The sequence below is a fragment of the Carassius carassius genome, chromosome 50 (assembly GCF_963082965.1).
Source record: "Carassius carassius chromosome 50, fCarCar2.1, whole genome shotgun sequence".
Taxonomy (NCBI): Eukaryota; Metazoa; Chordata; class Actinopteri; order Cypriniformes; family Cyprinidae; genus Carassius; species Carassius carassius.
The window spans coordinates 13335491-13350341 of record NC_081804.1 but is presented as its reverse complement, the minus strand read 5'-3'; the positions used below and the strand labels follow the sequence as shown (position 1 = coordinate 13350341).

The following is a 14851-nucleotide window of genomic DNA, read 5'->3' as shown; positions in this document are numbered from 1 at the left end:
CTTGCCAGACTCCCAAAAATAACAAAAACTCATTAAAAAATAGCAAGCAGGAATTGTGCACTACATTCCAATATGATTCTTTTTTTCTTTTAAAATTAAATGATATTTAGGAAAGTTGATATTTAAGTTGAGAATCTTCCCTCTCTGTGAGGTATGAAAGTCACAGTGAAACAGAAGTAGTGACAGATCTTTAAATTGATAATCTTATAGGGTAAAAAAATATATTCTAAAAGTATTTTAAATAAACTAAATATATGTTGCAAACAGTGAAGCTCAATTAAATTTTATATATATATATATATATATATATATATATATATATATATATATATTATTTTCAACCTTCATATACCAAAACATTTTTCAAAATGTATTTTAAAGGCAAGACAATACACTTCCAATCTAACAATAGCTTATATTTAGGCTAAATACAATTGAAAACAAAATAGCTTATTATCAAAACTAGATTTATAATGTTTTAATAATGTTCTCTTTTTTCATATATTGTATTGTCCTTTTTTTTTTACTTCATTTGGAATATTGTAACGTCGCTCCTTGCGGATTTTTATTTAAATACATTAATATTTTTTATATATATTTGTAAAAATATCCAAAAGAATAGGCAATATATATTTTATATATATATTATTAAAGAAAACATAATATATTTTGAAATCTCTTTTAGCAAATATATTTTTTGTATATTTAGAATATATATATATATATATTTTTTTTTTTTTTTTTTTTTTTTTTTGCTATATGGGATCATACAAGGGGTTACGGAGAGCTAAAGATGATTCGTTGATACTTTCTTTGACCCTTTTAAAAGGGGTCAAAGAATCATATTCTTATAGCGAAGGCTGCCCCTTTGAATTCCCAGAATTCATACTGTCCTACATATGGTGTGCATGTGTGAGCTGAGTGCATAGTGCTTCATTCACATTTAATAGAAAATAAAAAACAAGATTATTATTGTACACACAGCTAGATTTTCAGCATTAGCATTAGCATTACACAAAGCTCCGACTGCCTACGATTGCCCTTTTTTGTGTCAAGGTGCGATGAAATTGTCAACCTTGCTATGGACAGACATCAATAAAAAGATGGGTCCGTAGCGCTCGTTTCCCACCGGCTTCAATCACTGAAGAGATGTGATGAAAGATTCATTTACTGAGACTGACAAATACTGTTGTTTTGTGCTAGCAGTTTTACAAAAGGCTGGGGGACGAGGTGAAACTAGTACACAGGACAAATCATAATTAGCCAAATAAGACATAGTGTACACAGGTCAGTGAGACAGGAAGTCTGAACAGATGGAAGTGGGACAGGGTAGAGGAGAGAGGAAGATGTGAGGGTTCGTTTTAGCATTCATGTTTAGGGGAAAGGTGCTGTTTGCCTCTCATGCTAATGAAAAGAAATGTAAAGAAAAAATATCTCTGCAATGTCTCTCTTAATAATATTAACAAACATTATTACGCAACTGAACGCTTAACAGATGATTATATATAGGCCTATTAGCTATTAAATTTGATTAGGTTTCACAAAGTATGTCAAAAGTCCCAAGTGTGTGTGTGTGTATATATATTTCTCTAAACTATTTTCAGTTTTTTTTTATATATTTTTCACATGTAACGTAATTAACTTAAATGAACCAAAAAATAGCTTTTTTTATGTTACCTTTTTAGTTTTTAGTGTTTTATGGTGTTTCACAAAACAATCATTATTTTGAATAATAATTTGAATGCTAATATTTAGTTGAAAAGAGGTCAATGTGTGTTGGTGTGTTTGGTGAACAATAAAAATAACCTCTGATAACATTTTTCTACTATTGATTTTAAAACATACACTTTCTGTAAAGCTGCTTTGAAAATGATTCTTATTGTGAAAAATCCTATACAAATAAATGTGAACTGCAACGGAAATGTGAATTAAAAAGTAAAAACTTGCTATTCTCTTCTAAAGCCTTTTATTTTTAAAGGTTAGGACAAATCACACTTTTTAGGTGACCTTAAAAACATTACAGTCAGCATAATATGATATTACCATATATTTTATACGTTAACATAACATTTCATTTTAATAGGCTTACATAGTAGTAGCTAGCTTAAATGTTGAAATTAACATTAACAAAGAAAAAAATGCTTTAGAATTATTTATTCTTAGTTTGTTTTAACTATAGTTAACAAAATGCAAACATTACTGTGAAGGGTTACCGATTTTTTTTAAACCATGCCGATTTCTGTATTTTTATGAGGTTGTGATAATGCGCTTTGGGGTGATGTAGTGCAGTTTGCTAAATTGTAATACTTAAAAAAGGAAAAATACGATAAATATAACACAAATTATTGGTTAATTTAACAGATCTGAATCAGGCACGTCTCACATCAGTGCTGTCATTTGGATTTGTTGTGTTGACCACGTGCCCAAAGACCTACAATGGACCTAACTTACATAATCAAAGTTCGTAGATGCCACTATCAGAAGTTTAGCGGAACATATCCAGGCAACATGAAAGCCAAAATACATGCAAGAAACATGGCGATGGAACCATTTCGTGTCATTTTGACACTCATCTGCAAGCTACAATTAACCCACCTGCAACCAATTTCCTTCCTCGTCAGGAATGACCAGAAAGTCCTCATCAACACAACATTAGATGCTCACTGTAATTTATGAAAATGGAAGACGTGTCTTGTGTTTCCCAGGCCTAGAGGAGCTATCGGTGGTGTCTTCTGATTAAAGCATCATCAGCACCACGACAGCTCGTGATTTAGTGATGCAATTACCAAAATAACAGCAAACACCCATCAAGCCAATAATTGGTGGCATGAACGCGAGAATAAACAGTGATGAAATGCTCGTCTCCAAGGGGTAACATTAACCTACCTCGATTTACATCGTTGAAACTTTAATCACGTCTCCCTGGCCCTCGTGGTTATGATAATATGTCCCTCGCCGATAACCAGAAGAGGCTTGACGCGTGAAAAGGGCAGTTTCGCAGGGGTCAAGCATCCGTTCTGCTGCTTCTTTCGCGAATAAAGCGGACGCTGAGTGAATGCGCGCCGTGACACGAGCATCATCGCTCAGCGAGGTGATATCAGGAGTCCACACGTCCAGAGAAACGCGTCCTTTTCGCGACAGGAGGAGTGCATTGTGTGTCTATCGTGTTGTGCTGTATGAGGTGTGGTTTGTGCTGAGGGCTTCTTCTTTAAATCACGCCAGGGACTCAGTCTCGTGCCGATGCCGCGATTAGACAAGATTTGATTGAAGCATGACCGCCAGCATCGCTCCGTTATGTCGGAGGAGGAGGAAGAGGAGGAGGAGGAGGGGATTCATTACGTAGAGAACACGCTTTTCTATTGGTTTTCTGTCCGAGAGATGGCAAATGCTCTTAGGGATAACCTCGCATCCATCACAACACCGTCCCTCACAATTACTACAGCGTGCTGGAAACACACATCAGTCATGAACATGACGTCAAGAGCTGTCATGAGTCACGTGGAGACGACAGAGGTGACATTGAGATCAACATGAGGTGAGAGAGGTGAAGACAAAACAAAGATCTGCTCTTGTCCATAGCTGTTCCAGACTTTCAGATAAGACTATCACATGTCCCATTATAATCCTATCTTTAATCAAACCATTAAATACCATCAGTACTGCACATCATGCTTCCATACCAATGTACATCATTCAACTATAACAATTATCTTACACTACACTGTAAAAAGTGGTCACTTGCAATCTTTACCGTAATTTACCCTAACATATTTTTGACTAGAATCAAAGCAGTTATTAATATGTTTTTCAGTTAAGCCTCATCATAACATTACCATAAGTATTTAATTTTACCTGCATGACACTGTACTACACAGTCATGGTATCATAATGCAGATTACAGTTATCATTTTAAAATACAATAATAATATAGCCTGATACTATAATATTACTGTACATTATTCCAGTATCATTCAGAAGATAATAGTTGTATTTATAGTACTAATGCCATCAGACTAGTGTGTACTGTTACTTCACATTATAAAAATGTATTTTAGATTATGCAATGCTAAAAAAACAAACAAACAAAAAAACAATTTTTTAATAACAAATTTTTCAAGAGTACACAAAAGTTTGGAGGGGGTAATTTTTGTTTTGTTTTGGGGGATATTATAAAAGTCTCTTGTGCTCAACTGATCAAAAATACAGTAAAAACAGTTATATAGTGAAATATTATTATGTCACATGATCTCTCAGAAATCATTCTAATCATACATTTCATGAAAACAATTATTTTCAGGATTCTTTGATGAATAGAATGTTCAAAAGAAAGCATTTAAAAAAAAAACCTGAAATCTTTTGAAACATTTTAAATGACTTTACTGTTATTTACCGTATGTTCAATTTAATGTCTTTCTTGACTAAATAAAATGATTCATTTCAAAACAAAATTCTTACTGATCCCAACATTTTGAAAGGTGTATTTGTATATTAGCTTTTTTTTCATCTAAAATATATTTTCTAAACCATGCATTTTGTTTGTTTGTTTATTTAACAGCTACATTTTTGGCTGTGGAATTATGGCAAATTATCATAAAATGTATTTTTTCAATGTAAACACATTTCAGTTTTTTTATTTTTTTCATGATTTAAAGTTGTGGTTATTTGGCCTTGTGGCACCGAAACCTCAGAACTATCCCTTTCTAACGGTTTTCGGTGACTCAAGATGATGTTGCCTTTTGTCCTTCGTGTGCCCTTTAAAAAAAGAATGTAAACAAGCAATTAAAGTCTGCAAAGTTCCCACGATTCCATGCATACCTGCGACACACACAGAACTTCCCCATTAGCATATCTGGCATACCAAAGTCTGACACCAAACCCAGTTGGCCTACTCACATAGAGAGCAAAGCAGTCTCACTGAGAACCACACCTGCTCGTAATACACTTAAAATAACAGTACCAGCCCTCACAGTTTCTATTAATACATATCTGAAGAAACCTAAAGTTTACAATGCAAAAACTCTTCACGACCCAATGATAAATGTTTGAATCTGCTCAAAAATAATTACTAAAAAAAGATGGAATAGATGTGGTGATTTACTCCTTAGAGCAGCTTTCTACTGTACAGAAAGTTTTAATATCTCTTTTTTGTTGAAGTTTGTGATGCAACAGCAGGCTGATTCCCTACAAATCAACTCGTGTCATTGTGTTCTACCGACGCATGATGAGAATCATTCCATTCTCAAATGTGGACAAACAGCAATCACAACATTTCTGAGCTCAAAGGGATCCGCCCACCACACTTATGTGACTCTGATACGCAGAGCGACATTTATCTCAGAAGTTATTTGAGGAAGACGAGGTGACTCACTTTACCTGGACGGTAAGTCTTCACTGATACTTCCCTGAAACAGGGCTGTCTTAGGAATTCGTACATCTCCGCAAACTTAAGCCTTCGAAAAGTGTATGAAGTCAAGCACTAAACCGGTAAACAGGTGAGTCGTGCAGACAAGTTATGAATTATGCTTTTAGAAAAAGTTGTATTGCGCTGAAATGGATTGGGAGCCTGAATTGGGTTCTTAGTAATGTTTCATTTAAATCTCAGCTTTGTCTCAGATGTTTCTCCTCAAATTTCTTAGCTGAAATCCAAACAGACACAAAAGAAATTAACGTGGACTTTAATGAAAAATATTTGATTTCCGATTGAAAACTTTTGACGTTTGATTGTAGATTTTGGTATCCTGGGAACATCTGAGAACAGTCTGAGATGTTGAAACTCAAGAAAAAAAAAATCAAAAGCTTTGTTTTTATTTGCTTTCAATCTAATCTCATTGCTGTCTAAGAGAACCAACTGAGAGATTAAATAGATCTCAGATTTTTCATTAAATAAAATGTCTTTATATTACAGAGCCAATTCAGTCAACTGAGCGTTTAAAATACAGATACTATTATACTTAATGTGATAACTTAATATAATTATAGTGTATTTGAATATCTTATAACGTACTAGAGTATCCACTGAATATACTATAACAGTTCAATTGAACATTTAATATAAAACATACTTTTTAATATTCAATTTGGAAAAAAGTGAACAAACATAGCTATTAATAACAATGACCATCATCTCTTACATACAGCATATTTATTCTGTATTAATGTAGAGATATTTGAAAGGAACCAATCTAACCATGTGATTAAAACATTTGATTAAACTTATTTTTTTTTTAACATGTAAACTTTCTGAACAAATGTAAGCTAATCGGACCACATTTACTTTGTTCTCAGGTGTTCATCGAGTGACTGCTGTCAGTTAAAATTTCCATTACGAGAAGATCTATTCAGTATTTCCCATGATGGCAGGTAATAAGTACATAAGTAAAAAAATGATTAAAGATAATAAAATATAACAAGAAAAGGAATTTGATATAAAACCGTATCATGTGCAAATCACACCTGATGTTGTTTTCTGATGTTGAATTCTTGAAATGCAAATGCAAATTAAATGCAAAATAAAAAACAAATTGCTCTGTGAGCTGGATAAATGATGCATTTACTTTTTGCTTCCTTTGGTTTTCCTCTCGTTATAGAACACGGTGAACCTTGCACTGAGTCAGAAGCCAGCTTTTGCATGAATGGAGGAAAATGCTTTAAAATAGACTCTGTGTATACTCTCAAATGTGTGTAAGTATCTTCACGAACAGGATATCTATTGTTTTGTCATTTACATTATAAAACACCTATGAAACCCCGGTCCTGTCCTGTAGCTGCAGTGCGAACTTTGAGGGCAGCAGATGTGAGCACTACCAGCTGATCAGTTTCTCACGGGACAGTGAGGAGAAGGGCATGATCGCCGCTGTGGTCATCTTCGCCCTCCTCATCCTAGTGCTGCTCGGTGTGGTCATCTACTACATCTGCAAGTGAGTCCCATGCACTTCATAAATACATTTCATCAACATTATAAATAAACATGCGCCATATTACGATTACCACAAAAAAAAACTTGCCTCTCATTTAATAGAAAGAACGTACTCGGTTACTAACGTAACCTCGGTTCCCTGAGATGAGGGAACGAGTACTGCGTAAGCTAGCTTACGCTATGGGAAAAGGTCCCCTTTTCTCGAGAATATGAAGCCAAAAATTATCCTTAATTTTTAAATAATGTAAAACGCAGTGCTGCAGCACAGCAGACCCAAGCGAAGCGGCTCGCGCGCTTATTGGCTGTGCTGCGGCAACTGCAGCAACCTATGGTGAGGCGGCAGAGAGTAACGAACCTATGGGGGCGCTTCGCGCCCATTGGACGTCAGAGCGCGTCAAAATAGGCGTGGCTGGAACTATATAAGCCACCGCTTCACCATAGGGATCAGGTTTTAAATCGACTGAAGCGATCACCCGGTCCGAGCACATAGCACGGCAGGTTACGCAGTACTCGTTCCCTCATCTCAGGGAACCGAGGTTACGTTAGTAACCGAGTACGTTCCCTTTCGAGAGTACTCTCGTACTGCGTAAGCTAGCTTACGCTATGGGAACACAATGTAAAACGCCGTGCGTGCTCGGGAACTTCGACCTGTCACAGCCCAAGGCGAGAGCTCGGGGCTTTATAGCAGGAGAAATCCCAGTCCCAACAGCCAACCTTAGTGAGCTTTATATAGGGAACGAAAAAAGGGGGACGTGATAAGGCTTAGCACGTCTATATAGAAAGTACCCTGGCCTGCAGGGCAGGGACTTGCAGATTATAGAATCTAATAAATGTGGACGGAGAGGCCCAGCCTGCCGCCGCACAGATATCATCCAGTGGTATCCCGCAGGACCACGCCCATGACGAGGCCATACCTCGGGTGGAATGGGCTCTGATGCCGAACGGGCAGTGAAGGCCCTTAGATTTGTAAGCCAGCGAGATAGTGTCTACTATCCATCGCGATAGGCTTTGCTTCGTGGTGGCGAGACCTCGGGTGCGCCCACCAAAGCATATGAAGAGCTGGTCCGACCTCCTGAATAAGGCGGAGCGCGCAATATAGGTTTTAAGAGCCCTGACGGGGCAGATGAAGCTCGCATTGCTTTCGTCGCTTTGCGAGGAAAGGGCTGACAGCGAGATGACCTGCGCTCTGAACGGTGTTGAGAGCACCTTGGGGACATAGCCGTGTCTTGGTCTGAGAATGACTCTGGAGTCATTAGGCCCAAACTCGAGACAGTCAGCGCTTACAGATAGCGCATGTAAATCCCCCACTCGCTTGACTGAGGCCAGAGCCAGTAGAAAAGCGGTTTTGAACGAAAGAAGCTTCATATCGACAGACTGAAGCGGTTCAAAAGGGGGGCCCTTTAAGGCCTCTAGGACCGTGGACAGGTCCCAGGAAGGGATTGAAGGGGGTCGGGGAGGGTTCATCCGACGAGCTCCCTTAAGGAAACGAATGACCAGTTCGTTTTTTCCCAGTGATAGGCCGGCCACCGGAGCATGAGAAGCTGCAATGGCTGCCACATACACTTTGAGCGTAGACGGGGATCTGCCCGCATCTAAACACTCCTGTAGGAAGGAGAGTATCTCCGACATGTCACATAAGTGAGGGTCTAGGTTCCGTGTCCCGCACCAGGTGGAGAACACTGACCATTTCTGCGCGTATAGGCGCCTGGTTGAGGGTGCTCTGGCTTCCGTAATGGTCTTTAACACTCCCTCAGGGAGGTTCCCGGGTACCCGTTGAGGGGCCATACATGAAGGGCCCAAAGTTCGGGGTGGGGATGCCAGAGCGCGCCCTTCAGCTGCGTGAGGAGATCTTTCCGCAGCGGTATTGGCCATGGGGCTGTACTGGACAGCTGCATCAGCTCGGAGAACCAAGGTTGGGTCGTCCAGAGTGGGGCTACTAGCAGCATAGCACATCTGCTCTTCCTGACCCGATCGATGACCTGCGGCAGCATCGCGACCGGTGGGAAGGCATAAAGCGGGCGTCTGGGCCAATCGAGGGCCAGCGCGTCCCTGCTCTTTGAAAAATATATTGGGCAATGAGCGTTGTCTTCTGAGGCGAAGAGGTCGACCTCTGCCCTGCCGAAGATGCTCCACATCAACTGAACCGTCTGTGGGTGAAGAGACCACTCCCCAGGGGGAACATTCGCCCTGGAAAGCATGTCCGGGCCCCGGTTCAGGATGCCAGGTACATGCGCTGCCTTTAGCGAGCGCAGATTGCAATGTGCCCATGTCAGAAGACGCTCGGTCAGGGTGTGCAAGGTTTCTGACCTGACACCACCCTGGCGATTTATGTAGGCCACCACTGACATGCTGTCTGATCTGACCAGAACGTGATGGCCCTTTAAAAATGGGAGGAAAGCTTTCAGGGATAGTTCGACCGCTATCATCTCCAGACAGTTTATGTGTAACAGTCGCTCCGGGCTCGACCAGAGGCCGGAGGCAGACCTGCCCTCGTACAGGGCGCCCCAACCGAGGTTGGATGCATCTGTCGAGACTACTTTCCATTTCGAGACAGCGCCCGTGCTTACACCTAACTGATACCAGTTGGCTATTTTCCAAGGGGCCAGAGCTGCGATGCAGCCGTGGGTCACCCTGATGCGCGCGCGGCCGGAAATCCAGGCGCGCGCTGGAACACGGTCTCTCAGCCAGCGCTGTAGTGGGTGCATGCGCAGCAGGCCCAGTTTGAGAACCGCAGAGGCTGATGCCATCAGACCTAGCATTTCCTGAAATCATTTGAGCGGGTAAAGAGACCCGGCTTTGAACGACACGGCTAAATGCTGAATAGTGAGAGCGCGCTGTGACGTCAGACGCGCTGTACATGTCACAGAGTCTATGTCTATCCCCAAAAAGGAAATCCTCTGGCTGGGAGACAGAGCGCTCTTGACAGTGTTGATCGTGAGACCCAGGCATTCTAAATGGCTGAGGATCCAGGATCTGTGTGTCGTCAGTAGTTCCTCGGAATGGGCTAAAACTAGCCAGTCGTCGAGGTAGTTCAATACTCGCACTCCCCGCATTCTCAGGGGTGCGAGAGCGGCATCCATGCACCGCGTAAACGTACGGGGCGCTACGGAGAGGCCGAATGGAAGAACCATGTACTGATAAGTCTGCCCCTCGAAGGCGAATCTCAAGAATGGCCTGTGATGGGCTGCTATTTGAATGTGAAAGTAAGCGTCTTTCTGATCCACTGAGAAAAACCAATCCCTCGGGCGAATTTGCGCGAGTATTTGTTTGGTAGTTAACATTTTGAACGATCGCGTCATAAGCGCTTTGTTCAAACGTCTGAGATCTAGGATGGGTCTGAGACCGCCATCCTTTTTTGGTACGAGGAAGTAGCGGCTGTAAGAGCCTGACTCGCGCTGCGCAGGGGGGACAGTTTCTATCGCCCCTTTTGCAAGAAGGTTTATCAGTTCGGCGCGAAGGACGTGTGTCATTTCGCTTTTCACTTTCGTTTCGACCACGGCGCGAAAGCGCGGCGGTCTGCGAGCGAACTGGAGCGAGTAACCTCGTTTTATTATATTCAAAACCCAATCTGATATGCCGGGGATGACCTGCCATGCAGCGGCTCGTGCGGCTATGGGTTGAATGTGCTTCGGGCACTGGCCGCCTGTTATGAGGGGACCAGTAGCTCGAGTATGCTGTGCTTGTGACACTGTGGTGACAGCGCTTATTTGTAGGGTTGCGCACTGAGAAGTGGGCACGCGCGCTACATTTAGAGCACCTCCGGCGCGAGCGGGAAGGTGGGCATGAAAGGAGACCCGAGTGAGTCTTTGTGACACTTGGGGGAGTGTGTATACATGTAGGGGTGCGTACTGTGTACTGGGCACACTGCCTACATAGAAAAAGCTCTTTTTGTGCTTTATTGAGGTCGCCGTGAAAACGGCGTTTGTGTGCAGGCGTGCGTGCATTGTAACAGGCTCGTTTACTGCAGTATAGACATCTCCAACCGCCTTTAGTGAGGGGATTGGAGGAAGCATGTGAGGTTTCTTGTGTGGTGGTCCGGCCGCAGCGGGACTTAACCACGGTCTTTTCAGCCCGAAGGTCAGGAGGGCTTCGGAGGCTCGGGGTTCAGCACAATCCTGGGCCGAGGTCCCCGTCTCTCTGGCGGTTTGCGGCTCGTAGAGCGAGAGCGGTGCTGGGTTTTGGTCGCTGGGCGAGACTGTAAGTCTGGCTGCGATGGCTTCGAGGTCTGAGGGGGCGGCGCGTTTCTACGGCGTCCCGCAGCAGAGCTAGAGCGTTTCTGAGCCTCAGTGAAGCATTCAGCGAAACCCTTAACCGACTGGCCAAAGAGGCCGGAAGGCGAGATAGGAGAGTCGAGAAAGGCGGATTTGTCGGCGTCTTTCATCTCCGTGAGCGTGAGCCAGAGGTGTCGCTCTAAAACAGCGAGGCTTGCCATGCTTCGGCCGATCGCTTGTGCTGTGGTCTTTGTCGCACGCAGGGCTAGATCAGTAGCGCTGCGGAGATCTTTAAAGTCATAGGTATCTGGGGCAGACTCGTCCAGGTTACGGAGAAGTCTGGCCTGAAAAACCTGCAGCACAGCCATGGTGTGTAGAGCCGAAGCGGCTTGACCAGCGGAGGTGTAAGCTCGGCCAGCGAGAGCTGAGGTGGTGCGGCACGGCTTGGATGGATGCACAGGCTTCGACCGCCATCCAGCGGCTGAGGGCGGGCAGAGGTGTGCAGCAATAGCCTCCTCGAGAGGGGGGAGGCTCTCGTAACCGTGGTCTCGGGCGCCGTCGACAGAGGAGAGCGCTGACGAGACAGAAGTCTTCAAGCGTGCGGAGAATGGGGCTTTCCACGACTTCGTGAGTTCATTGTGAACTTCCGGGAAGAAGGGGGCGTTTCTTTGCGGAGGGGCCGAAGGGCGCCCCTGCAGGAACCATTCATCCAGCCTGCTTTTAGCGGGCTCGTCTGGAGGAGACCAGTCGAGCTGAAGGTCGCTGGCAGCCCTTGTAAGCACGCGAGTAAGCTCCGCGTCGATATCGGCGCGTTGTCCGGTGCAGCTGGGTGCTGTAGAGGGGGTGGGGTCCGCAATGGAGCCCGACCATTCCTCACTACTGGACGCGGTGAGAGAAAGGCTGTCGTGTCTGTCCTCTTCCGCCTCAGGCGCTCCGAAGGAGAAGGGGGCGCTGGTGAGCAGGGACTGGCGCTGCTCGTCCACGAAGAGGACAGGGGAAGGAGCGAGAGCGGGCGAGGCACGCGGGGAGTGTTCCGGCGTGAGCTCGCGTGTAACAGTATGCTCAGGCATTCTCTGATCGCGGCGTTTCTTACGCGGCACTTGAGAGAGAAGAGGCGGAGCGGGTGGAGCATCGTGGCTGGTTTGAGCTAATCGAGCCCGCAGGGTCGATATAGCCATGTCGTGGCACTCAGGGCAGCCGCCCTTGAAGAGTGCGCTCTCAGCATGCTCGCGGCCCAGGCAGGAGACACAGATGATGTGGCGGTCCTCGCTGGGCAGAGGGCCTCGGCAGGAAGCGCAGGCCCGAGGCATTTGAAACAACGCCTCGAATTCTGGAGGAAAAAAGTGTGATGCAGCGGCAAACACACTAGCTTTGAAAAGGATATAGTCACGCCGGATGGCGCAGCAGGAAGCGAGTGCTGAAGGCGGCGTCGAGATGAAGCACGAGCCGGCGTCCTCAGATCTGCGTTGCAGTGCTATCCCGCTGAGAGGCTTTTCGACGGCGTGTAGAGGCTTCTCCGGAGAAGACAGCGAAGTGCAGGTGAGATCGCTGAAGGAGATGAAATCTGATCCCTATGGTGAAGCGGTGGCTTATATAGTTCCAGCCACGCCTATTTTGGCGCGCTCTGACGTCCAATGGGCGCGAAGCGCCCCCATTGGTTCGTTACTCTCCGCCGCCTCACCATAGGTTGCTGCAGTTGCCGCAGCACAGCCAATAAGCGCGCGAGCCGCTTCGCTTGGGTCTGCTGTGCTGCAGCACTGCGTTTTACATTATTTAAAAATTAAGGATAATTTTTGGCTTCATATTCTCGAGAAAAGGGGACCTTTTCCCATAGCGTAAGCTAGCTTACGCAGTACGAGAGTACTCTCGAAAGGGAACTGTCATTTACAGTGAAAGTCGATATAATTAAGTGATATCCAGTGTTGGGAAGGTTACTTTGGAAATGTAATAGGTTACAGATTACAAGTTACCCTATTTAAAATGTCATAAGTAGTGTAACTATTTCAATTGCATTTGATTACTTTTCTAAAGTTTTCAACTGTTAATTATTTTCAATCATTTAAACCAGGCAGGGTCAACCTGATTACTGTAAGACTTTCAAAATCCTTCATCGCATTTCATTTTAAAGCACAGCCACCACAAAATCAGATTTTGCCCTGCCAATACTTTGAAAAATTGCTATAAATATTTGCTTTTATCCACCTTATTTTTAACACATGAACTTGAACGTTACCATTTAACTTGAATAGGCGAGACTTCCGGTGGCACTATATATGTACAAAAACAGTCCGCTATGGTACTTTATATTGGTATTTGTTAGTATATAATTTCAATGTATAATCATAATCTTAAACGCACTGATTTTGTAGCGCGGTTCCTTTACCATTTACTGCACTGTTATTCTTCTAGTTAGCCTGTTTAAGGTCAACTTACATAGAGCGGCTAATGAGTCTCACACATTCATAAAAAAATAGCTTACTTTATTTATTTTTTTGCTTTGCCAACGATTTTTGTTCCAGATGAAGCCACAGCAGAATGACTCATTTTTTATGAATCATTTTTTGACCGAATCGGTTGAGTGAATGATTCAGTGTGACACTGACACAGGAAGTGAATATGGATATTTGTGAACTTCAAAATGAGTATAGCCACAAAAAGAAAATAAAGTGTGTGGAAAAAATAGATAACAAACCTTTTGTAAAGTCTTATCAAATTTTACAGCTCCTAAAACGATGGGAACAACTTCACAGCTCAGATAATACACAGATTTTAGAGCAGAAATATAAATATAAGATTTTAAATCCTTCAAAGATTGGTTCAGTTTACTTCCTTTGTAATTCCTCATCCTATTTTTTTTTTAAGAAAACCAAGATCAAGTTTTTTATTTTATTTTTGGTACTTGTACTTTTAACAGTACAGAATATTATTTTAAAGATTATCAACGCACTGATATGTTAACATGATCTTTTTTAACCCCCAAAACTTGCAAGAAAGTAACAGTTCTGGTAAATAATAAGTTCTCTTTTCTATCTTTATCTATTTATTTCCAGAATAAAGAGAAAGGGACAGAGTCAACCGAAATCTGAGGAGTACCAGGCAGTCAAATCAAGTAGTCAGCCGGTGTGACTCCACTTATGAAAGTCAGATGCATGTGAACTCGACACTTGTTGCTAAAAGAGGCTTTGATGTTGTGGATGACCCCATCATGATAGAGGAACATCTTTACCTTGTAACATCGCCCCCTTGTGAAAGTCTTGGACTCAATGTGAAAATGTGTCAGTTGCACAATAGCTCAAAGTGCCAGCTACTCTCAAAATATCTTTCTTAATGTTCATAGATTTTGTAAAAAGATCTGTCAATTAAAACATATTAAGTTAAATATGTTAAAAGGATGCAGATTCCATACAAGCAAAATGTTACCATATCAGATGTTCAATGGAAAGCAATACATTTCAAAACGAGCATCCTTGGATTGCTTTTAATTTGAATTAGATATAGAAGTCTTAATAATATATATTATAATTGTCACATGTGCTGTGTACATAAATTTTTACAGTGTGCTGTTTTTGGCTGAAACTTTGATTATACACTATATATATATATATATATATATATATACATACATATATATATATATATATATATATCCTTCAATTCTACTGGATTATACTGAAATCTCTTCATAATGTTAAAATGTTTTACCATTAAATGTAAGTAATAACAA

General features: G+C 42.5%; 2 protein-coding genes across 4 annotated transcripts in view; one reads left to right on the top strand and one right to left on the bottom strand.

Moving 5' to 3' along the window:
- LOC132133542 (transmembrane protein 266-like) overlaps positions 1 to 3465 on the bottom strand; it is a 50758-nt gene extending 47293 nt beyond the window's left edge. The window contains exon 1 of one of the 2 annotated variants that reach the window (XM_059546413.1): positions 2887 to 3465. The gene's annotated coding sequence lies outside the window, so the exon portion shown is untranslated. The remainder of the gene's footprint in view (positions 1 to 2886) is intronic. The other variant, XM_059546412.1, reaches the window with a different exon arrangement.
- Positions 3466 to 4757: 1292 nt separating this feature from the next.
- LOC132133247 (pro-neuregulin-4, membrane-bound isoform-like) lies at positions 4758 to 14589 on the top strand. 2 transcript variants are annotated; one of them, XM_059546042.1, is made up of 5 exons: positions 4758 to 5492; positions 6286 to 6360; positions 6588 to 6681; positions 6765 to 6917; positions 14178 to 14589. In XM_059546042.1, exons 2-5 carry the CDS (start codon positions 6351 to 6353, stop codon positions 14251 to 14253), a joined length of 333 nt encoding a protein of 110 aa, XP_059402025.1. In that variant the 5' UTR covers positions 4758 to 5492; positions 6286 to 6350; the 3' UTR covers positions 14254 to 14589. The 2 variants fall into 2 exon arrangements, with proteins under 2 accessions (XP_059402025.1, XP_059402026.1); XM_059546043.1 differs by having other exon boundaries at positions 4759 to 5380.
- The last annotated feature ends 262 nt before the right edge of the window (positions 14590 to 14851 follow it).

What these genes read in the sequence shown, in the direction of transcription:
- LOC132133247 (XM_059546042.1), top strand. An exon ending in GTGTATACTCTCAAATGTGT is followed by an intron (nt 6,682 to 6,764) that starts GTAAGTATCTTC and finishes CCTGTCCTGTAG; the next exon opens with CTGCAGTGCGAACTTTGAGG. An exon ending in GTCATCTACTACATCTGCAA is followed by an intron (nt 6,918 to 14,177) that starts GTGAGTCCCATG and finishes ATTTATTTCCAG; the next exon opens with AATAAAGAGAAAGGGACAGA.